Below are 25520 nucleotides of genomic sequence, written 5' to 3'. Positions count from 1 at the left end.
CACCATGAGGGGCGGGGAACCGAGAGGGGAAGGGACAGGGGCGGGGAGCCGAGAGGGGAAGGGACAGGGGCGGGGAACCGAGAGGGGAAGGAACAGGGGCGGAGCACCGGCACTGGAAGAGTAGGCTTGGGGATGGAAGGAGTAGGAGGAGGGAGAGAATAATAAGAGAGGAAGTGAAGAGAGCGTATGGGGCGGTGGTGGAGAGTTAGAGGGCGGGACACGGAACAACAACCTGAGAGGGTGGTGGAAGAGGAGGGGCCGGCCTAGGGAGAAGAGGCGTGGCCGGGAGTGAGGTTGGGAGGAGGGACGGAAGAGAGGGTGGCAACCCGGAAAAGGAGGGGTCGGGTGGGGGAGGGACGGCCAGCGGAAACAGGATAAAAGTCGGACGGCCTCCGGGTGGTGCTCAATCTTAGGCTCCTGTCCCGGTGTTCTGCCGAGACATCGGCTCCACGTCTGAGCCGACGATGGCGAGATCTCTGGGCATCCCGCTGCTCCTGCTGGCAGCCTTAGCTGTGGCGCTGACCGTGAGTCCAGCGACGGGCGCAAGCCCCAGGCATTCTCCGCGCCTGCTGGGCGGCCTGGAGGAAGCCGACGTCAACGAGGAAGGCGTACGCCGCGCCGTGGACTTCGCAGTCAGCGAGTACAACAAAGGGAGCAACGACGCATACCACAGCCGAGCCATGAAGGTGGTGCGCGCCCGCAAGCAGGTGCGTGTTCTGCCCGGAGGGTGTGAGTCTGGCGGGTTTGCCCCTCGGAGGGCGAGCCCCGGCTTTCCTAGCCCCGCTCGCGCTTCCCTAGCTGCTGCATCCACCTCGGCGCCCCTGGCGGCCACCGCTGGCCTAGGAGCCAGTTGGATCTCCGGGACGCCGACACGCCTGTGTTGTCACCAGGGAGTTGTCACAGCCCTTCACGGGCAAGTCCCTACTTCTGCTTCTGCCTGAAACCTGGCAGACACTACAAGTCTGGCGTCTTAGTTCTGTTTTGCTAGGGTCACTGAAGCCAGAGACACCAGGGCTCCAGGTTGGAGTCAATCTTCCCCTATACAGCTCCCAGGGCTCAAGTGAACTGTTAAAACCAGAGAAATGAAAAGTTGTGCTGCAGGCGTGTACAATGAATCAAAATGCATTCTGCTGTCATATATGCCTAGTTAGAATAAGTAAATGAACAAACGCTGGCGATGGGAAAAAACCCACCTGGCTGCCTTCACTGAAAGATCGATTGAGAACTTTTTCCTTTTAACAATTTATTCCGACGTTCTCTGAAATTTATTTATAGAGCAGTTGCAACAGTAATACAAAACATCTTACAATCCCCATCCCTCCGATGTTAATATTTGACCATGTTTGCTCTGTTCTCATAGGTCTCCCAGTATTCACCTGTACCTGAGTGTATTTATATGCATTTGTTTTTCTGAATCTTTTGAGAGTAAACGCTAAAATGTAGTGTACATTTCTTGTAAATGCTGGCATTGTCTTACATACCCAAGATTCAGTTTTGAAAATCAGGAATCAGCACTGACCTTTTCAGTTGCCTAACTCACAGACTTACTCAGTTAGTTCACACTAATGGGCACTCTTGAGTATATGCTGCAAAGACCTGTCTCCTCAGCCTCTTTTCATCTGGAGCAGCTCCTGCTGTTTTTGTGATCTTGACATTTTGAAAGGTCCAGCCAACTGTGGTGTTCAGTCATATGCTCACAATGATGACTGCATGTACAGTGGCGATTCCATAAGATTATATCATCCTGTGAAGTTATAGTCGTCTTATTTTGTGTATTTATGCTATGACACATTGAACAATGACACATTTCTGAGAACACGTGCCAGTCATGAAGCAACACCTGGTTGAATAGACTGCTCATTCTGGGTGGCTCTGATGTTCCTCAAGGTTAGATACAGGTCCTGAGGCAGCCCATCTCCTGAGTCCTCTGAGCTAGCGCCATTCAGCGTATCCTGAAAAACCTTGCTTCTTTCTGTAGGCATACCCTGGAAACATTCCCTGGGAGCAGCCTTAAGGATATATGTTCCTCACCCTGAGACAGGTGCACCATGGGCAGTACCTTTGAGCAGCTGAGTACCTATTAAGGTAGAAAGGAATCCTCCTGAGCTCAGCCTTTGCAGCCCTCACCAAATAAGGAGGGCAGTCAGCCAGGAGGAGAACAGGGTTAAGAGAACACCAAGGGCACCTAGGACCCCAGGCTCGTTTTTTGCAGGAAGGTTGGAATTTAGACCAGATGGCCTGTGTTCCAGGGCAGAGCAGTGCACAGTGACATGACTACATAAGTGTTGTACCACAGTCCAGTGTCTCAAGTTCATTTCCACCCTCTTAAAAATTCAGATGAGTCAAGGCAAGACCCATTTCTCCTACAGTAATCAACTGATACTCTCCCCTTGGACATGTGCACTTTCCAGTGCCACAGCCCTTGCTTACCTCTCAAGTGTGATGCTAACTTGGAGCAGAGCACAGGACATAACTCTTATGTTACAGAAGAAAAAGCCTATACTAAAGGATCCAGGACCCTGCACAGGGCATGATCTAGAGGCCTGTCACCATGTCCATCACCCTGTTCTCTTCAGTTCTAATAAGTGTGCCCTGTGCAGGGAAAGGGTTAAATTCTATTTTTTAATGACAAATGAAAGACACAAGTGTAAGACACACTTAAGAAATATTTCCATCAAAAATTTCACTGAAGGGGCTGGAGATATAGCTCAGTTGGCAGAGTGCTTGCCTCACATGGACAAAGCCCTGGGTTTAATCCTGAGCATGACAAAAAAAAAAAAAAATCACTGAACTTGGAGGCATCTGAGAGACAGTCTTTCTTCTTGGTTTGAAATCTCCCTGTATGTGTAAAATGAGGGAATTCTGAGCCTGGGGTAAGTGGAAGGAATGGGATTCCATAGGCTACATGCTGGTGACTGAAATCCAGCTGAGGCTGAATCATCAGGGTGCCACTCTCCTAAGTGAACCCAGCCCAGCATTCCCTGCCTGCTGAGCCACAGTCAGCAGAATTCAGTTGTCCTCTCCTGAGGCAGAGAGCCTTCCTTTGTGCTTAGACCAGCCCTACATTCCTGAAACATGGAACTGCCTCCACCCTTGTTAGCTTCCCAGAACCACGCCTTCCCTTCTTGAACCCAAATAAGCAATAATTTTAGGCCCTGCCTTTTGTTTTTCTGGTTCTCCTCTTACTCACCTGCATGAGACACCTTTTTAAGAGTTGCTCTGAAGGAAATAAGATGCAAAGCAGGACCTGTGGCCATCCTGCTAGAAGAGTTGGCTTGTATGCTTTGTGGTTGATACTTTTGGCAGCTTGTGAATGCAGACAAGAATCCTAGCAAACACATTATCTCTATAATGTAGAGCAACTGCAAGCATATGACATTGACCAGAAGTACTGTAAGTGAATCCTATTCTATTAATATAGATCGTGTCTGGGGTGAACTACTTCTTGGATGTGGAGATGGGGCGAACCACATGTACCAAGACCCAGGCCTATTTGGCTGACTGTCCCTTCCATGAAGAGCCACATCTGAAGAAGGTATGTCTCTGATAGGGTTCAAGGACCAATCATACATGTAGAGGGGTATGTGAGCTTGTCTTTGTTCGCTCATATTTGAATATGTGTCAAGAGAAGCATGTATGCACATGCTTGGGTGCATGTGTTGAATGTGTGTGTCTATGTGGAGTGGGGAGTCTGCTGGTTCATGAAGATCTATCTATGAATATGTGAGTGTGGGGTGTATTTGAGTTTATGATGATGCAGACCTGTGCATAGGTGGGATGCTGTAGAAAGGGCTGTGTGCGTATACACAATTATGATTAACATAATTGCAGAGTGGAGGACAGCCCTGTGTGCTTTTGGGTTGCTGCCCACTGGACTAGAGGACACAGCTCTAGGGATGGTTGCCAGGGAGGGAGAAAAGGCTCTGTTAATCCCAGCCTTGGACACCTGCCCAGAACCATGCTGAACAAATTAGAGGCCTCTAAGCGGCTGAAACCCTGTGGTTCTGTCGCTGCTCACCCAATGCCAGCCTCTCCGTGTCCCTGGGGAGAGCAGCCCTTGCTTTGCCTCCCCTGCTCCCACCCTGCGTCTTTCAGGGGTATTTCCCATGCTCCACTGCTTCCCTCTGTGCTCTTCTTGATGCTGGAAGTAGAGGGAACTGGAACAGTAAGCAGCCTTCTCTGCATCCTTGGGGCTCCCACAGCCTGACATAAGCTGGTCCTTAGAGGGCTGGGGCTGTGCTGGGGGCACGAAGATGAGGAATCCCACAATCCCAGCAGAGGGTCACAAGCCATCTGGTAGACTCGGAGCAATAGGAAGGGGAATGAGTAGACATTGCAGGATCGGGATGATTGTTCTGGGATCTGGCAGGGGCCGTGGATGCCAAGTGTCTCACCTCCGTTATTCTGTACCTCCATTCAGACATCTTACTGCTGGCCATCTTCCTTGTTAACTGTAACCTATACTGATTGTTCCTCTTTCTTCCCTTGTACAGAAAGCACTCTGCTCTTTCCAGATCTACACTGTGCCCTGGCTGGGCACAATCTCCATGACGAAATCCAGCTGTCAGAATGCCTAAGGGTCTGTGCCAGTCTGGACTGCACTGAATACCCTTACTCCTGTGTCATGTAGTGACTCTGACCCTCACATGTATCCCCCAGCCCTGGGAGAAGTCCCAGTGTGCCAGCACCAGCAGACCAGTAAAGAAGGCGTCTATGGGCAGGTGTTGAGCACCTAAGTGGCTCTCCCCTTGTTCCTTCCCTCTCATTACTTTTCAAACACACCAGTGCTTGGTGCATGTAGACTGCTTCTGCCTTGTTCAATAAAGAACGTGACATTAGTTCCTCCTGAGTGGTTACTGTCTCTACTATCTCAAGTGCATGCAGGAAGAGTCTGCCATAAATAGGAAGCTGAGGCCCACAGAGTCATGTGTGCATGTCAGGGCCAATGCTGTCACCCTTCAGGATATCTGGTCTTAGATAAAGAGTAGAAAGGGGCTGGGATCACAGCTATCCAGCTGCAGTGGCTCCTAGGAAATGGACAAGAGAGAGCAGGGACCTAGGAAGGAACCTGGAAGCATCGATTTGGAGACTGCCTCTCACTGTCAGGTTCCCCAGAGACTAAATAGGTGGATTTCCATCTACTATCCATAAAATATTCAATTACCCACATGAAAAAAACATGGAAAATGTATTGGTGTGGGTGTAACTGAACCAGAATCTAAGTCAGGGACAACATATTACAGAGCACAGGCAGCACCTCCTCCAGTACTCTCAGGACAAGATGTCATGCAGTGGTCACAGATGGACATCCCCAGCCTTTCTTCTACATTGTATGCAGCTTAACGGATGTAGTGTTTAAAACAAATGCCCTGGCATGTGATGGACTTGATCTCCAAGGAATTTGTGTTATCAATATCACCTTGATGTCACTGTCATTGCATGAACAGTAATATCTTGGTGCTTGGTGCTTGAACAGGGAGGTCACAGTCCTAAAATAGCATGTGCTCCACCCCTGTCCTTCCATCTGCCACTCTTGAGACAGAAACCGCTCAGACCCAGAATTGACTGTGAACAGTGTGTCCTGGGGAGAAGGCCCACCTGCTGCATACACTGTATGCATGGTTTTGCTTTGATATTTATTTATTTTAAATGTTCGATATAAGTATATATGATAATCCACAGAAATAAGTTCAGTACAGTGTGTGGCTTAGAGTAAACACTATAAATTTTGGATTTTTAAAATTTATGTGGTCATATATTGTGGAGATTTTAAAACATGGCTCTGAACTTCTTCAGCACTGTGGGCATTCAGGTGTTGGGTTCTGTGTCCCTGCTTTTGATTCTGAATGGGCTCATGACTACATCAACCAAAACAGCCCAGGAAGGGAGGTGATGACCTCCAATGTGGGGTCAGCAAAGGTCCCTGCTAAGCTGTCTTGTACCCTCGCCCTGGGGGAAGCCAGGCTTCCTGTAAGGAACCCAACACCTAAACTGCCATGCCTGAGAAACTTCAGGAGAAGCTCCAGGTGACAACCCCAGCTAAGTTCCCTACCAAGATAGCATCACCTGCTGGGACCACCATGGATGTCCAGTCCTCTTTCAGCTCCCAGGTAACTACAGCATCAGCTGTCATCTGACTGCAGCCACATGGTGACCTCTCACAGGAATTGCCCAACTGGGCCTTTCCTGAGTTCCTGAATCATCATAAGTTAAGACATTTGCTTAACACTCCATCAAGCAGTAGAGTGACTTGTTACACAGCAGTAGTGTCTGGGACATGCCTCTAGGGGTGAATGTGTGTGTGTATAGATTGAAGTGGTGATGCCCAGGGACCCTGGAGCTAAACCACCTGTGAGTAAGTTCCACCAGATCTCTGACTCAGGCCAGCTCCTACATTCTCTTAGGCTCCCTTATCACATCTGTAGAGAGGGGCAGTGATACTATCTTCCTTATTATCTGTAAACACTCAGTGTACGGCATGTGGTGATGTGTTAATGTTTATTACATGAAAGCAGTGAATGCATATTGATCTAGTCAAAATGTTCATAGAATTTACCTTTATATGCTATCTCATGAGTCTAAGTTCATTTTTTTTAAATGATGCTTTTAGTCATGTATTTTTCTGTGAGACTTTCAAAAACTGATTCAAAAAGGCATTTTGATCCTATAGCAAATTCCCCATAATTTGCTATATTTCTGTATCTTAGTCCTAAATCCAGGGCTATCAATCTCCCTCCATCCCCCCTTTTTCTTTCCTTCCTTCCTTCTCTTTCTTTCCCTCCCTCCTTTGTTCTCCCACCCTCTTTCCTTCTTTCTTTCTTTTTTTTTTGGTACCAGGGATTGAACTTAGGGTCACTCCACCACTGAGCCATATCCCCAGCCCTATTTTGTATTTTATTAGAGACAGGGTGTCACTGAGTTGCTTAGCACCTCGCCATTGCTGTGGCTGGCTTTGAACTGGCAATTCTTCTGTCTCAGCTTCCCAAACCACTGGGATTACAGGCATAAGCCACCGTACCCGGCTCACTCGCTTTCTTCCTCCCTCCCCCGCTTCCTGCTTCCAAACACACCATTTTAAGCATAACATTTTTTATATCTTTTAGATAATGACACTTTCTTGATTTTTTTTCCTAAATTTTGGTGTCTGAATGAATTTCAAATGAAATTGTTTTTTCAGATTCAAAAAAAAAAGAAGTATTGTGTTCTAAATGAGGAGTACATTTCAATATTTACGTTTAATTCAGGGAAAATTTTGGACAACATTCAGTATTCTAGCTTTTCATTTTGACATGTTCATGGTTTTAATATGTCCTTCAGTGAAATAAATTCTCAGATATCTTTCATGTTTTTCATCAAATTTAATCCCAGGATCTTTTATGTTCATGTTGTTACAATCTCCCTCCTGTAACCAGCCATTGCTGATGAGAAGCCATTCATGTTCCCTGCTTCTTTTGCAGCTGCCTTGGTGGCTGTCATTCAGACGCTCTGAGAACCCTTAATGCTACAGCCCATTGCTGCTGTCAGATGAAGAAGGAGCTGGCTTATCACTATTGGCAGGAGTGGCCTTGGAGGAATCCACAGCCTCATTAAATGATTTAGAGAGAGAAAAGTCCCCACCTCACCTGACCACACTGGACAGATGAGGCACTAGAAGATAAAAGTGTGGCCACCCATTTCTTCTCACTATAACCTGCTAAGTTCATTGGTTAAACATATTTAAAACTGAGAAGCTGTGAGCAAAATGACAGTTTCTTTCAATCACTCATATGTGCTCTCTCACCGTTGGCCTGGGAGTCTTAACAGGTCACTTCAGAATCACATCACTGAGGCTTATGAGGCCATGTCAGTGATGTTCAGGGGTCCCTTCCATGATAGCTGCTCTCCTGTTCCCTTGAGACCTGGTAAGGATTCTATGTGATGATTAGGCTCAAGCTGGCTTCACAGGGTGGTCACCTGGGGATCAGGGCTATGCACTATAATCGCCAGTTCCCAGTTGAGAAAAAAGGTTTCATTGATGTGGAAAGAATCTGAGCACTGAATTTCAAAATATTTCCCAATTGTTACTCCCAAGAACTGCTAAACTACAACCCAATTAGATTTCCTGTCAAAGTCCAATCATTCCTAAAACATCTGCACATTGCAGCAGGTGAGGTGTTCTCATGGTGACACCTGCCTCTAGACACACTTTTGGTGCCAGGTATCTGCCCAAGAAAACAACCCAGCCCCCTCCTCAATATCAAGTAAATAATAAAATAAAGCAGAAACAAATGAAAAAGCACTTTTATCAAAGAGTCAGTTGGGTCAACAGACTTTAGTGGGATTTCAGGGAGTTCCGAAGGTTTCTGTGACAGTGACCACCACATCTTCAAACCCAACACTTGGTACTTGATTTCACTCCCTGAGATCATTGCCATTTGACTTTCACCCCACTAAGTCACTGATCTTATGTGTCTCCCTGAATCCACTATCCTTAGTGTGTCTCATTGTCTATAACATCCTTCCCCTCTGGGTCTCTCAACAAGTCAAAAGTTGCCTTTCTGAGGTAGAACAATCCAGCTCCTTCTAGACTTTGGCATCCATCCAAGTGCTCAGAAATCCAAAGGCTTCCTATTAAACAGAATCCACCTTTTCTGAGAGCATTTTGATCATGAATAGCAACATTTCTTATTCTTTTACACAAATCCAGATCTCTAATGGGTGGACCTGAAAATGTCTTTGTTAAATTGCTACCATCAAGAAATGGTGTTGAAGGGTGTTTACCCCTTGGGCTCTGTGCATTCTCTGATAGTTGCACAGCATTTTAATTTCCTCCAAGGACTTTCCTGTTGCAGTCACTACTTGGCAAACTGTTTGACACGAGAGGCCCAGAAGCTGTCCATCTGCCTTTCTCCCTAAGGTCAATTATTTTCTGTTTTTCACTTAAAAGGGGAAGCTGTATTAATCTTCCTTTCATTCAAACACTTAGAGGTCATTGTAGGGTCATTAATTGTCTTACTTTCCTTTTTTTTATGTCTCAGAGAATAGGAAGGCTGAGGAGAGGGAGAGAGATGTGAATCAGTTACGAAGTCAGAACATAAATACTCTTCAGTTATGATTACAACTTCACGTGGGGATGCTCCATGGTGCCCCAAAACAATTATAGTAGTAACATCAAGACACTGATAGGAGATCACCACAACTAATGAGAACACTTGAAATATTGTGAGAGTCACCCAAAATATGACACAGAGACACAAAGTGAGCATATACTGTTGGAAAATTAGTACCCTGAGACTTGCTCAACACAGGGATGTTTCAATACTTTCATCTGTTAAAAAGAAAATGCAGTATCTATGAAGGGCAATGAAGCAAAGCACAGTAAAAGGAGACAGGCCTGTACAAGGGATGCCTGGTAAAGATGAAGAGATGCATAAGGTGACGTATGCGAGAAGAGGTGCCAAGCTCCCATTCCTCCAGGTGCACCAGCACCTCAACTTGCTCAGTTGTCCAAAGCTTTTGGACCCTCTTGTTCTGCCTTTTTAAGGGGACTCATTGCACAGACCTGATTGAAAGCATGGCGGACCATATAGATATGTGATTGGACAAAAAGGATATGATTTAATGCTCATAGATTTGGAAAACCCAAAGAGGTCTGTCTAGATTCTTCTTGACCTCTGTGTGCAACCCTCCCTATAGAATTGAGGAAGAACCCTACTGAAATAAGGGTCTTATGATCTACTCGTTGGTAAGTTAGGTCAGAGAATTTCTTTAGGACCAATTCTAAAAGGGTAGGGAAAGATCAGAATTACCATGACTTGCCTTGTGGAGGGTAAACTCTAGTTTCTGTGAATGAGTTCATGTGATTGTGGGGCCTAGAAAATCCTAATTTGCCAGAAAGACAGGAATTCTACGTTATAGTCTGAAGAAGATCCTGAAAATCTGAGCCTTTGTTTTCAAGGGCTTCAACGAATTGAATGAGATCTAATCACATTATTGAGAATGATCTCCTTTATCTAAAGCCAATTAGTTGTGTGTATTAACTCTATCTATAAAACTACCTTCACAGCATTACCTAGGCTACTATGTGTATCCCAACCCACCAAGTCAACACGTTAAAAAGTTAACTATCACCGTTGCTTCTCTTTCCTCTTGTTTTCATTTTTCCTCTTTTGAAAGTTAAACTGAGGGCTGGGGATGTGGCTCAAGCGGTAGCGCGCTCGCCTGGCATGCGTGTGGCCCGAGTTCGATCCTCAGCACCACATACAAACAAAGATGTTGTGTCCACCGAGAATTGAAAAATAAATATTAAAAAACTCTCTCTCTCTCCCCCCTTCTCTCTTTAAAAAAAAAAAAAAAGAAAGTTAAACTGAAGCATATTTTCCAAAACATTCTAGTTCTTGCTTAGATTCATAAGGAAATTTTGATTCTTAGGAACAGAATGTTCTAAACATGAGCCCTGTCAATTGCTTTCCTGGCCTTAGTTGAACAGTGACATCACTGGAAAGAGAAAAAAATTTCTCTCCATCATGAGAGTAGGACCTGGGTAGGGGCACTTGGGACCCTCAGTGGCCTGCATCCCTCTATTCACATATCTCTGGCCAAACATTCCTCAGTTGACCACACCCAGCTGCCAAGGCCTCTCAGTGGATGGTCATAAGCCAAATCACAGCTCAGAAGTTCTATTTTTAAGACAGAGAGAGCAGATGGGCCTGAATATTATTCACATAAATAAAAACACAAGAGTGTTTCTTCTTTCTCTGTCAGTTATACTTCACTATCCATGAAATTAAACAGAATTGACCTTATATGAATGTAAAAGATATGTGATTTTAGAATCAAGGAGGGAACCTGTTCCTCTTGAGATTTTTCCCTGCTCTTATCTGTCCTGGATCCATTTTCTTGGGATATGCACAGTCTTGCCCAGGGGAATCTCTTTTAAAATGTTTCTTCTGTAACTCCTTCTCGTATCACCTTTTAGAGCCCAACAGGGAGAGCAACTGGCTAGAATGTCCCAGAGCCAGCATTGCAGAGCAGAGATCAGGAGGGCAAATGTGCAGCTGAGAGAATACAGAGGCAAGTCACTGGAGAATATGGTCATAAAGCCAGTTTCAAACTATACTTAAGGATATATTGTCCAAATATTTAGATATACTCATCCAAAATATACAAATTTCCATCTTATATGTGAGCAAAATACACTCTATCTTTTTTTTTTAGTTGTCACTGGATCTTTTATTTATTTTTCTAATTTATTTATATGTTGTGCTGAGGATCAAACCCAGGGCCTCACACATACCAGGCCACTGAGCCACAACTCCAGCCTCCAGACCTTCTACTTTTAAATAGCTTTTGTTCCCTGTTTACATGTGTGTTGGGTGAGAATTTTTGAGGGAAAATTCTAGGGGAGGTATAATATCTTGAAGCTATTATCACACTAATAAAATAAGTCCTTGTTTCTGGTAAATAGCAGAGTGAAATACATGTAGAGGGTTTACTGTTTAGTCAAAGTAAACTGCCTGTTCTTGGTTACTAACAACACTCTGAGAAGGTCTGAATTGCTTGATTCTAATTGTACACTGTGTGTGGGCCATCATTAAGGATGGAGGCCAGGACCTTGCTCCTCTGGGGTGAATTCCACCTATGGTAGCTTTCCAACCCACTGGGGAACAGTCCTGGAAGGCATTTCCTGTGAAAACACAACAGCTAGCACCACACCTCACAGGAATTTCACCCTCCCTGTCTAGGGTGGCTGCTTGGCAAGATGGGCTCTTCACCTAGCCTGAAAGACAGGAGACATTACATCAAAAAGAAATGGGGTAGGGAGATCACTGTCAAACTTTTTAGATGTGAGCCAGCATCCAAAGGGAGGTGGTGGGTCATTAATTAAGCAAAAATCACCAGTAAGACTGACCAGATTGGAGCACCCAGTCCTGTAATTCCAGGCAAATGTAACTGGCCTTTGGTTTATCTGTTTCAAATTAGAATTTACCACTTAAATCATGAGTTAACTAACACTCTAAGTCATCACATGGTTTTATTTTTACCATGATTCTCTCTGGCTAGGACAAGAAAATAAGGACATTAGACATTCAATTTCCCCAGGAATAACCACATTTTTCCCTAACTTCCTAAGGTTTTGTTTCCTTATCTTTCCTGTATAATTCTTACTGATGTTTAAAAAAAAAATTGGGCAGATAATTTTTCAGCCTATAAAATTGCCACATTATGATAAGCCACACTTTGATTTGTTCATTTCAACCACTTTTTTCTCTCCTTCTCCAATTCTTTCTTTCCCTCTTCCTGTTCCAAATATTTTGGCCCTCCATAATTTATTTTTTATTCTTTTATTTTTCGGTGGTGATTATTGTTTTTATTTACCTTCTTCCTCCAGTCCATATTTAGATCTAAAAGTTTAGTAGCTATGTCCTTTCAGATGAATCCTGATTTTACACCTTTAGGTCAAACCTCATTCCCATAAAATTTCTGTGAGCAATTCCAATATATTTGTTAAGAAAAAGTAGATTAAGTGAATGTAAATGGGAAAAACATTTATAAACAAACTCTTCATAGTTTCAAAAATCTTTTCCAGTTGCACAAAATCTTAGAGTCATGTAAAAAGTAAGTAATAGACATTTGTTAGATGTCTGGATCCTTTCTAAATAAGTTAGAATACTAAAACATCAATTATTAAGCATAAGTTAAGGTTTCTATACTTGAGCATCTTTTATACGGCATGAAGAAGCTAAAGATGTTGGGGTCTATTAATAAATATAGAAAATAGTATATATTCCTGGAAATAAACTAGCAGAATGCTAGTTTATAGTTGCTAAGGATTAAAATTCTAACTAATATACAGTAACTAAAACTAGAAATAAGAAGGAAAGCAACTTCACATGTGAGGAGTCTAACAAAGGAGGTGGTAGTCAATGTGAACATGCTTTGTTGAGGGAAAAGGAGTGGTTTTACAAAAGGTTTCGGAGGAAAGCTTGTAAAAAAAAAAAAAGAAAAAGAAAGAAAGAAAAAATATGTGGGTTCCAGTCAGCTAAAGTTGGAAGAAAATTATTTATTTATAAGTGTACCTAAAAATTTAAAAGCACACTGATGTGAACCTAGAGTTTTACCCCGCTGTGTTCACAGGAGTGTTTTCCTGGAGCACTGATCTGTACTTCATAGGAAACTGGGAGAGGTGTTTCTTTACCTTTTAGGTAACTGGCCTAAAAAACAAAGATGCTGTGTTTTGTGCCTTTGAAATATTCTGTCATTTATTTTATCCCATAATGATCTGCAATTCTATTTTTTATTAGTGTGTTAAAATTATGCATAATATTGGAGTTCATGTTGACATAATTACACAAGCATGGAATTTTATTGGCTCCAATTCAATTCCCAGTACTTCCCCTTCCTTTCCCCTCCTCCCTCCCCCATTCCCTTTCCTCTATTCTATTGGTCTTCTCTTTATTTATAGCTTTTTAAAATTAGTGCACTATAGGTATACATAAAGATGAATTCACTGTGGTATATTCATATAGGTACATGGGATAGTTTAGTCAGATTCATTGTATCATTCCTGCCTTTTTCCATCTCTCCTTCCCCCCCCACCCCTCAATCCCCTTCCTCTACTCCATTAATCTCTCTTCTGTTTTCATGGGATCCCCTTCAACCTCCCCACACCATTTATTTTTCCACATGTGAGTGGACATTTGACCTTTTACTTTCTGGGTCTGGCTTATTTTAGTTAGCATATTATCCAACTCCATCCCTTTTCCAGCAAATGTCATAATTTCATTCTTCTTTATAACTGAGTAAAACTCAATTGCGTATATATATGACATTTTCTTAGCCATTCATCTATTGATGGGCATCTGGGCTGGTTCTATAACTTGGCTATTGTAAATTGCACTGCTATAAATGTTGACATGGCTGTATCCCTATAGTATGCTAATTTTATTTTTAATTGTTTTAAGCCTTTTGGTATCTTTTTAAAAAACTTTCCAAAATCAAATTCTAAAATTAAGCCTTTTTTCAACACAACACATAAGCCATTTTTCAACACAAAATATACAAAATGTGCTAATTTGAGTAATGACATGGTCATATACTGGCAACCTCTTTAACATCTAGAGACTAGAGCTACAAAACTGGGACTCATTTGTCCATTATATACACTATATGCACAGCAAAACAAAATTCACAAAACATACAGAAAACTGGTGTCAGAAAAAAATCCAAGTATGAAAACATTAATGTATTATCTTCTGTATTGCTTTCCCTCCCACCTCCTCCACATCACTGAGCAAGTACAGATGATACTATACTGCTCACAGAGAGGGTTTAATAGTTCCATTCCCAAAAGACAATATCTCATATCAATTTTGGCAAAAAGATATTTATAAAGGGATATTTTATTACCTCTACATTTAACATACATCAGGCACTTTTAAACATCTACACAGATTAGATGTTTCAAGTAAGAACTCAATTTTTCCACTATGTACATGACAGTCTTGAATAAATAGCATACATCTAACTATAGTTAATTCGAAATGTCTTCAAAATATGAGCCTTCAGGCCTTTAATTGACTAAGTGGGCTATAAAGCTCAAATTAAAAAAAAAAAAAAAAAAAACAATTCTTCCTAGTAATCCTAACACAAAACATAAAAAAGTTTTTTTTGTTTTGTTTTTTGTTTTTTTTAAAAAAAACTAATTCTACTTTTGTCATACACTGATAACTTCCTTAACATCTACAAAGACTAAATGTAGAGTAGGACTCATTTCTCCTTTATATACACTATGTACACGGCAAAGAAAAACAAAACCCATAGATATAACAAACAATGGTTACTCTTGTCTTATTGTATGTACACTGGCATGATGCTGTGGAGAACAGCACACAACTATGTACCATTCAACATAGGGTGTGGCAATTGCCGCCCCCCCCCAAAAAAAAAAAAACATTTCATAAGAATTTTAACAAAAAGAAATTTACAAAATGGGTTATATTTTACCACTTTTACTTTTAACAAGTATCAGTAACTTTAGAATATCTAGAAAGTCTAGATATTTTTTAAAAAGTAGCTAGCATTGTTAACTATATATATAGTAAAGAGAAATACAATGTGTTGGGTGTGAGGGAGACCTTGCCTTTTGGTTTTATTTCCCCCATTGGGTTTCTCCCCGCTGGCGTTAAGTTTTCTACTCTTTAGAAGAATATCACGGTAGGGGATGGGGATATAGTTCAGTTGGTAGAGCTATCAAAATGGATCAAGGACCTAGGAATTAAACCAGAGACTCTGCATTTAATAGAAGAAAAAGTAGGCCCTAATCTTCATCATGTGGAATTAGGCCCCAACTTCCTTAATAAGACTCCCTCCCTCCTTCTCCCTCCCTTCCCGACACCCCCCTCCCCTCCCCCCCTCCTCTTCCTCTCCCCACCCTCAACTGAGCATAGTCACCTTCTTGAGCCCCCATCTCTACATCCCTAACCCAAGGCATCAGATCCTCAGCAGCACCTTTCCCTGGGCCAGACAGGATTGGTCCTGGAGACCTTCCCCTCCCTGTGATCACCAAGACAGTGGGGGAGGCTCCCTTTTGACTGCAGGGCAGAGACCCCCAACTGTCCCGGGCCCAGTTCCCAGCTGACCCCAGGGGAGAGCTCCAGTGTACCCTGGAGCTGGCCGCGCCATTCCTCACCAAGCTCTCTGCCCGAACTCAGATTTTTAGTTAAAACATTACTGATTCTATTTTTGTTTTGTTTTCCAGATTTAAGGGAACTTTTTTTTTTCCTCTAAAGCTATCTATAGTTTATACCAATTTGGTAAAATCTACTTTTGTAAACAAAAATAGAAACATTCACTTTTTCTTTCTATTCCTCCAAAATTTGAAAACTATACCTGAGTATCTTTATGTCTATGGCATTAGGGTTAATTGCATAAATTCAATAAAAATATGGTTTTATAACAGGTTATAACTAAAAATATTGGTTTTACTTGGTGTTATATTTAAGAACATGAATGTACTGTCTGGCTTCCTTAATTTAGTTTTCTATCCTTGAGGTTGTTGAAGAGTCTAATCTGAGATCCCTCATCAAATTTTCCAAGAAAACAAAATTTAAAAGAGACTATGAGGTTATTCTGGCTATATTTATACCATCATGAGACTAGAACTTCTTTTTCAGACAAATTTATCATACCATGATCATCTTTGGTTAAAATGAGAGTGATCACAGAGAGGAAAATCAAGTGTCTGAAGAATACTATGGTATAACCTCTTTTATAATCTATTGTATTCCTGTTCATTTATTGCTTTTGAATTTGTATGTTCTACCTGTAAATAGACTGGATTCTCTAACATCTGATTGCAACTGACCAATTAGAACTGAACAATTCCTAAAGCCAGATGCAGGACAACTCCATGCAAATTTCAAGAAATAAGACTGATGTGAAGTGTGGGCGGCACAGAGAACCCATTGCCATAATCAGAGGCATGTGCTGCTGACTTCACCATTGTGGATAGCTTTTCCAAGACCATTGGAATAAGACCCCCTATAATAAAAAGACTCTTACTCCTCTTAACTTTTCTTTGCTTATATTTCCTCTGCTTGGTAGGATGATGCTGTTGTCAGAGTTTCACATCTGTAGATAACCTGAAGGAATGTTGGACCTGTCACATCAAACCCATATCTTTACTGGTTAAGAGATCCTTTAGTGGACTCAGAGGGTGACTTTAGCAACATCTCTAGTGCATTTCCTTTCAACATTATACCAGTTGTCTCTTTCATAGAGTTAGCACTCTCTAATTTAATCATTCCTTGGTACTGCTAACTATATAGAGAGAAATGTTCAATTGCTGACAGTTCTTGTTGTGCATAAGTAATGCACTGAATATTGTAGGGGCTCAGTTGACAAAAAATTGACAGACTGGTTAAAATGAGTCAACTCCTCATTTGACTTTTTAATCTACGATTTTGGTGGTTGAAGAGTCTAGTCTGAGACACACTTCAAACTCTTGGTACTATCCTCTCAGTCATCACAACAAATCTTTCTGAGTACCTGGATTTTTTTTCACAAACCGTACAGGGGATTCTGAAGGAGCATGCAGGGTGCTACATGTAGGTTGGCCTTTGGAGACCACTGGGCAGATGGTTTCTAGGGTCCCTCTGAGCTCTCCTGGCCTTCAGTCCTTTGAAATCATCTCTAACACAAGGCATTTCAACAATGGGAATAGGATCTGAAAGGTCTTCCCGGGGCTGCTCACAGTCAAGAACTGCACACTCAGCCGTCTTCAGGCAGTATCCTGCCAGCACCTTGTCTCTCCCAAGTTGTGGCTGCTTTTGAGGATTGACAGGGTTCTCAGTGGACGAGCCCAGCATCCCACTGGATCCCACTCTAGCATGACCCAGCAGGAAAAGGGTGGGGCCTGTTGCAGGGTAGAAAACCATGTCCCACCTGTTGAGGTAAAGTTTGCACAGTCATTTAACTCCTGATTGAGTAATAAACTTTAACACGTTAAAAAAAACAAAACTGTGTCCCAAATCCTACTAGTTACCATTAGAAGGCTCTGCCAGTTCCAATCTTGGTGATAATTAATGAATTTAATCCTTTAAGAAATCATTTCTGGCATAGTGTGAGATTTTTCTGTGTATAGTTACTGAAAAGAATGTGGCAGATGTGATACGTGATAAACTCTAGAGGAGAAGAAATTTGGCTGAGTGGAGATTTTAAAATAGTTTTATTAAAAATCCAGATTCCCATGCCATACTGCCATGAGCTCTGAATCTATCTCATAGGGCTTCAGAATCCATATTTATTTGTAAATTCCCCAAGTGGTTTTGATGGGCAGTTATATTTGAGAATTTCTGACAATGGGAAGTCAAAAAGAGCAAAGTTCATTGAAAGCAACTTGCAATTTGGAGTTGGAGAATGTGTGTCTTGAGGCTCAGTGGTCTCCCTGTTGTGTAAGGAGATTGGATCAAGTAGTCCTTGGCAGCCCTTTCCAAGGACCCAAGCAGAGATGGAGACCCAGAACTCTAGTGCCTCTCTAAGGACAGATCAGCACCTATCTATCCCAGGACTGAATTTGGTGCTCTGAGTTCTCACCAAGGAGTCCTTCTTCTGTTTGTGTCTTTGTTTGGGGGTGGTGGTATTTTTTTAAGTGACAGGATGAGTAAATATCACTATGAATTCAGTTTTTCCAAAATGGTCTTGCAACCCTATGAGACGGGAGGACATAAGATCTGATGAAAAGTATTCTGCAACAAAGAAGGGAACATGAAGGCTGGGGGTTCCTGGAGGCAAATTCTACCATCTCAGAATTTGACTATGAAGACTTCCACTTTAAACTCTTGAAACTCCCAGTGAATGAAGCCCTCCCCATAACCTAAGACCCTTTAACCAAGAAACTCTAAAGACAAGCCACAAGTCCCTGGGTTTTCCAGAAGCTTTTTCTTTCCTTTCACCCACTCCTCACCTGGGTGCCCAAGGTGGGGTACCCAGTAGGACGAGGAATTCTCCCACACCAGCCCTGGGTTTGCATCACCCTGTTTGGGCCTAACTGCACCTTTTTGATTTCAAGAGGATACACAAAACCTGAGAATCATAATTTTAATTTTGTCAAAGCCATATCTGCACAGGATAGAAAGTGCAGATGAGCTTAACATGAAAAGTAAGGTCTCCATCTGTTCCAAGTCCCAGAAGGCGGGTTCAATGTTTCAGTTCTTCTATTTTCTTTCCTTACATCTAACTGGTCTAGATCCTAGGCTTACCCCACTTTGAATATATTTGCTAATTTTAGGCCATAACTGTCCAACTGTGATATAAAAGATAGTGATTAACCTGTCTGGGCATAACTCTGCTTCCAGTATGTGATACTTATGTTTTAATACTTATACAAATTATCTCTAACTGGAATCACTGTGTGTGACATGTTCCAAATCTAATTCCTCATCCTGAATTCATACAGACTGTGATGAGGCTTAAAAAAAATATGTTAACTTGGTCAAGAAGAGCTGTGTTCCTGGAAAAGTAAAGAAGGTGGAAAATACACAGAATTGGTGTTTTGTTTCCCAAAAGGAAGTATGATCTCCATGACGGGTTTACTGTTTTACATTTCCAAAACAAGTGCCACTGTTGGACATTGGAGGTTGATCTCTAAATAACACTAATTGGGGAAGTGGAAACTTGGCTGAATTGATGGAAACTGCTTCAAGAGATCCCAAAAGGACTCTGAATGGAATCATTTTGAGGAGAAAGCAGTCGTTGTTCAGGCCTAGGCAACCGTTAAGGAAGGCAAAAAGAACACATTGGTCAAATTGGCCAGGCCTAAAGAGGATGTTTTGAAAGAAGCAGTAAACATTGCCCAAAACTGTCAAAATGAGAAGTATTGAGCACAAAGTGCACAGTGTGCATAAAGTGGTATAAGAAGGAAAATCCCCAAATACCCTCCACAGAAAGGGCTCCTGGTAACAAAACGCCACTGTGAAATGCAGGGGAGTCTTGGGACCTAGGGTGTTGAGAGTCTCATCTGTTGTTTTTCCCCTTTTTACCATAAACACTTGCTCCCAAAAAAGAAAAAAAAATCTAGAGGCCATTTTAAGAGTGGGGACAGGGGTGGTGGGTATTGCACTAGCCAGCAGTCACATGGTACTGTGAAAAAGTCTCACCCAGCATCACTGCCCACATTTCCCCACTTAAACTTGACGTAAAGCCGTGTCATAGAGGAGAAGAGGAAGCTTGAAAAGACTGGGATGTGCTAGGGTTTCACAATTACAAGGGCAGAACACAAGATTTGAATACAAATTTCTCAACAATTCGTGTGTGTGGATGTGTGTACGCGCTCGCACATGTGTTGTGTTGGGGATGGACCCAGGGCCTTGCATATGACAGGTAAGCATTCTACCACTGAGCAACACCCAGAGCCCCTCAATACTTTGAATTCTAAACTCAGGAAAGTAAGTATAATTGTTAGAACCTAACAGGCCTCTGACACTATTGGAAAATGGTAGAAACCTAGAAGGTGGAACCAAGTGGAAGGAAGTTAGATCACTGGGGTTGTGCCCTTGCAGGAGACTTTTCGACTGTGGCCCCTCCTCCCCCCCTCTCTCTGTCCTTCTCTCCTTCCCAGCCACCATGAGGACTGCAGCTTTGCTCTATCATACATTCCCTACTATGATGTTCTGCCTCACCACAGGCTTAAAAGCAACATGGCCAAGTGATCATGCACTGAAACCATGAGCCAAAATAAACCTTTTCTCTTTAAGTTGTTTATCAGCAACAAAAAGCCAGCTATCACAGAATCTTTCAAAAAGAGCCATCCTATTTAGTTATCCAGAATATGTTTTCTTGAGCTTTGATCTCAACCTAAATCAGACCAACAGTCTAAACTCAAAGCCTAATGACGATATGCAATTTTCTGGCCTGGGTCTACACCATCCAAAGGAACCTAAAGAGTCATAAAAACGTCTGCTCCCCCAGCTTCCTTTTACACCCCTTCACCCCTGTCCAGCGTCTCAACTCCTGGGAGTACTCCTTGTTGGGAAAAGTATAAACGGCAGCCATACCCCAGAGAAAAAACCCCAACATGGCGCCTAAGCACCTCTTCTTCCTACCTTCTTCTTTTCTGCAGTGGCACGAAAAGTTCCCGCCCGTGTGAACTCTCCCGCAGGCGCCAATTTCAAATCTCGCTGGCGGGGAACCTTAGCCCCAATGAGAACTAATTCCTGGGCTCCGGAGCTGATATCTGAAAGAACTTGCCAATAAACGGGTTGACTGCCATTTATCTAAACCCTACCATCTCCCCCTTAGTTCTATATAAGCACACTGCTTTTTGCAATAAAATTGGAATTCTCCTGGCGAAGTGTCTTTGCGTGGGGAATTCTTTCATTCTGGTGCCGTGACTCGGATACGGGTGAGCTCTTTCCAACAAGAGCCCCGTCCCCGCTCCGCCGAGACACTCCGCCCTGGTCCGCTCTTTTCAGACTCCGGCTGCCTGCACTCAACACACTGATCTGGCGTGGTAAGGATCCCCTGACCCTGGCTCGCCAACTCCCTTAGGGCTATTGCTGGATTTGTGACCGTGATCGTCCAGCACACTCCAGACGCCCGGTGGGGGAGAGGGAATCCACCCCACTAAGACCTTTACTGGTTGAAGTGGACCCTCTGGTGATCCGTTTCCCTTTGGGGCGTGAGGCTTCTGAGTTTACAGGAGAGGCTCTGTGGTTTTTTTCCCTCCTCCGCTGCCGCTGCCGGCTAAGAGTTGCTGTTTCCTGCGGGGCTGCTGTGTCTGGCTGAAGCTGCCTCTCTGCTCGGGAAAACTGAACTCCCGGCCTGGAACTGCGTTCTGCCGGAGCCAGAGTTCTGTTTTCATTACTGACTTCTTCCACTGCGGTCGAAAACTTTCCTGACGTCAGGTTGCCCGTGGCTCCGACACCATTGGGTCTCACAGATCGCACTTCACTGGTGATGACCAGGTAGTGCCCTCTGTATTTCCTCACGACGGCTGGTCATTTTGGGGACGCCCACCTGACCCCCGTTCGCCCTGGGCTTCCTGGAAGCCGGTCCAGCCCGGGTTTTCCCTTTGTCTCTCTTGCTTACTCTTATTCTCTCTCTCTCTCTCTTCCATCTTTCCCTGTGACTATGGGCACCTCTTCGTCTATACCTGAAGCCTCACCTCTCAAATGTTTAATAAAAAATCTGGCCACACTCTCCCTCACACCAGACATCAAGCCCAAACTTCTAATCAAATTCTGTACCCAAGATTGGCCTACATATCCACTGGATAATGGCAATCATTGGCCTCCAGAAGGCTCCTTAGATCCAAACCTCCTCCGGGACCTTTTTAACTATTGCCAGCATCTGAAAAAGTGGAAGGAGATTCCCTGCGTTGAAGGTTTTAGCCTTCTCGCACAGCACCTTGCTCTCTGCTCCTCCTGCCCTCCCTCTCAGGTCCTTCTTGCTTGCAAACCCCTCTCTTCCCCTACTTCTACTCCTGACTTCGCAGATTCTTCCTCATTTGACCCAGCAGATGAACCCCCACCTTATCCCCCAGCCCCATCTGCCCCTTCTCTCCCACTATACCCTCCTCTTCCTCTGCCTGATTCCACAGATACTCAGCCTTCCGTTTCATCCCCCTCCTCTCTGCCCTATTCTGCCTGCTCCACCTCCTCCTCCTCCTCCACAGAGACACTCCCTTCCCCTCCCTCTCCTTCCTGTCCGCCGCCTGCCTCTTTCAGTCCTCCTGTTACCAGGTCTAAGGGACTCCTTCCCACCCCCAAGACAATCGCACCCCTTCGTGAGGTAGCTTGTCCCGAGGGTGTCATCAGAGTCCACGTGCCCTTCTCCATATCGGACATTACTCAGCTAGAGAGGAAGTTAGGCTCATTCACCACTGACCCCACCACTTACATTCGGGAGTTTCAATGGGTCCTACAAGCATATAGCCTCACTCATCATGACATCTACATGCTCTTGGCCAATACACTTCTCCCCAAGGAAAGGCGACGGGTCTGGGAGCTAGCCCAAGCCCATGCTGATGAAAATCATAGGACCAATCCTAACCACCCCACGGGCCCTCATGCTGTTCCAGAGCAGGATCCCCTATGGGATTACAACACCCCTGAAGGCTTACAGTCTCGTGACCTTTTTACATCCTGCCTCTTGGCAGGCCTAAAAAAGGCCACCCGCAAGGCTGTTAACTTTCAAAAGGTGCAGGAGGTCATTCAAAGGAAGGAGGAAACACCTTCAGAATTCCTGGATAGACTAACCAAGGCCCTTCAACAGTACACAAACCTCGACCCAGAAACCCCTGATGGCCGTCATGTCTTAATGACATATTTTCTGGCCCAAAGCTACCCTGACATTAAAGCCAAGCTTAAAAAGCTTGAACAGGGCCCTGCTACTCCTCAGACAGAAATCCTCGCTGTCGCTTTCAAGGTCTTTCATGGTAGAGAAGATGAAAGTGAACGCCGTAGGCAGAGGGCTGAAAATGCCAAATTCCAAATGTTGGCCCAGGTCATTCAGAGAAGGTCATCACCACGCCGTCCTAGTAAGACACCCCCTGGAGCTTGCTTCAAATGTGGTAAGGAGGGACATTGGGCCAGGGATTGTCCTTTGCCAAGGACACCCTCCAACCCCTGCCCAAAATGCCATCAAAGGGGACACTGGGGGGCAGACTGCCCAACAACCCGGAAGGGAGGTTGGTCAGCTGCCTGGCAACCCCAGCCTCTCCTGGGCTTGGCAGAGGAGGATTGACGGAGCCCTGGGCCTTCCCTCCCGACTATTACCATCAAAAAGCAAGAGCCTAGGGTCACCTTCCTGGTGTATGGATGCTTCATTACCTTCCTCTTGGATACTGGTGCCGCTTTTTCGGTTCTGAGGGAGTATTGGGGTCCTACCACACCCTCAAAAACTCCTATTGTCGGGGTAGGAGGTAAACAGATTTTCCCTCGAAACCCCCCCCCCCCTTATCATGTTATATGCAGGGATCCCTTTTGTCCTTCACACACTCCTTTCTCGTTATGAGCCATTGCCCCATTCCCCTTCTGGGAAGGGACATACTCTCACTATTGAAAGTCACCATTCACATATCACCCCACACCTGTCCTACCTCTCATTTCCTCATGATGTTCCTAGGGGCAGATACACCTCCTTCACGCACTCTTCCACAACTATCTAAACCAGTTAACCCTGAGGTTTGGGACACAACTACACCCTCTATGGCTAAATGCAGTCCTATTCATATTGTCTTATGGGACCCTTCAAGATATATTAGTCAACCACAATATCCACTCACAACCACAGCCCTCCTCGGATTAGAACCCATCATCCAGGATTTATTACGAAAGGGGTATCTTAGGCCTACACACTCTCCTTTCAACACCCCCATTCTGGCAGTTAAGAAACCTAACGGGTCCTACAGGCTGGTTCAAGACCTTCACCTTGTCAACTCCTCTGTGGTCCCCATCCACCCGCTAGTGCCCAACCCTTACACCCTCCTCTCTCAGATCCCTGCTACTACTACCCACTTCTCGGTCCTAGATTTAAAAGATGCATTCTTTTCTATTCCCTTGTCCTCAGAATCTCAGGATATCTTTGCTTTTACATGGACTGACCCTCACACCCGCCATTCTCGTCAGCTTACCTGGACTGTCCTCCCACAGGGATTCAGGGATAGCCCCCATCTCTTTGGCCAAGTTCTTGCCCAGGACCTCACATCTTTTCACCCCACCTGTCCTGACTCTACTCTCCTTCAATATGTCGATGACCTTCTTCTATGTAGTCCCTCTTGGGAACACTCTCAATCCCACACCGCCCAGCTTCTCAATTTCCTAGCAGATAAGGGATATAGGGTGTCTCCCCACAAGGCCCAGGTTTCCCAGTCTTCTGTCACCTATCTTGGTTTTCATCTTACACCTGGGAAAAAGGAAATAACACTGGATAGGAGGCAACTCCTCTCTAATCTTCCAGTGCCCCATACGAAAGCCGAAATACTATCATTCCTAGGACTAGCAGGTTATTTTAGGGCCTGGATCCCAAATTATTCTCTTCTAGCCAAACCCCTGTATGACCTAGCAAAGGGGACCCCCTAGTGAATCTCTTGCCTCCTCCCCCAACTACCACTTCCGCAGGCTTCAGCAACTCCTCCTAAAGGCACCCGCCCTTCACCTTCCTGATCTTTCAAGACCATTTCATCTATATGTCCATGAAAAAGGGGGACAAGCACTTGGGGTCTTAGGTCAAAACTATGGGCCTACATTTGCACCTGTGGCATATTTGTCCAAACAACTAGACCCTACCATCCGTGGGTGGGCCCCTTGCTTAAGAGCTCTGGCTGCTGGACAAATTTTACACAAAGAAGCCTCTAAGCTGACTTTTGGGGCCCCTTTAACTATCCACTCCGCACATCACTTGAAGGATCTTTTAGCTTATAAGGGCCTTCAAACCCTTCCTCCATCCAGAGTTCTGTCGCTCCTCACTTCCTTTCTGGAAAACCCTAATATTACTTTCCTCCCCTGCTCTGCACTGAACCCTGCCTCACTGCTCCCAATGAATCCCATGTCTAACACACCAACTCATAATTGCTTGGAAACCTTAGATGATTTCCTCCCCTGTCATTCTTCCATTTCTGAGGGACCACTCACCAAGCCTGACCTTATCTGGTTCACTGACGGCAGGTCCTTTAGGCAGAACGGCACTCATTACTCTGGATATGCTGTAGTTTCAGCCACTGAGATTATAGAGGCCAAAGCTCTGCCTTCAGGAACTACCAACCAGCAGGCTGAACTTATAGCAGCCACTCGTGCCTGCCTTCTAGCACAAGGCAAATCCCTCACCCTTTATACTGACTCAAAATATGTCTTCCATATCTTATTATCCCATGCTGCAATATGGAAGGAGCGAGGCCTACTTACCACCAAAGGTAATGCGATCACTAATTCGGCTCTTATAACCAATCTGATAGAGGCCTCCCACTTACCCACCCAGTTGGGAGTTGTCCATTGTAGGTCCCATCAGAAGGACGGCTCTCTCATCACTGAGGGCAATGCCAA

The 25520-nt window shown here is 44.2% G+C and overlaps 1 protein-coding gene across 1 annotated transcript; it reads left to right on the top strand.

Moving 5' to 3' along the window:
- Nucleotides 1-366: 366 nt before the first annotated feature.
- Nucleotides 367-4838, top strand: LOC124086772 (cystatin-C). Its single transcript, XM_046435285.2, has 3 exons — nucleotides 367-707; nucleotides 3422-3535; nucleotides 4494-4838. Exons 1-3 carry the CDS (start codon nucleotides 465-467, stop codon nucleotides 4575-4577), a joined length of 441 nt encoding a protein of 146 aa, XP_046291241.1. The 5' UTR covers nucleotides 367-464; the 3' UTR covers nucleotides 4578-4838.
- The last annotated feature ends 20682 nt before the right edge of the window (nucleotides 4839-25520 follow it).

This window comes from Marmota monax, unplaced genomic scaffold, assembly GCF_021218885.2.
Source record: "Marmota monax isolate L192 unplaced genomic scaffold, Marmota_monax_Labrador192_F-V1.1 WCK01_AAM20220418_F8-fsc00005, whole genome shotgun sequence".
NCBI lineage: Eukaryota > Metazoa > Chordata > Mammalia > Rodentia > Sciuridae > Marmota > Marmota monax.
Note: the sequence above shows the minus strand (reverse complement) of the source record. Positions and strands in the feature narration are given on the sequence as shown.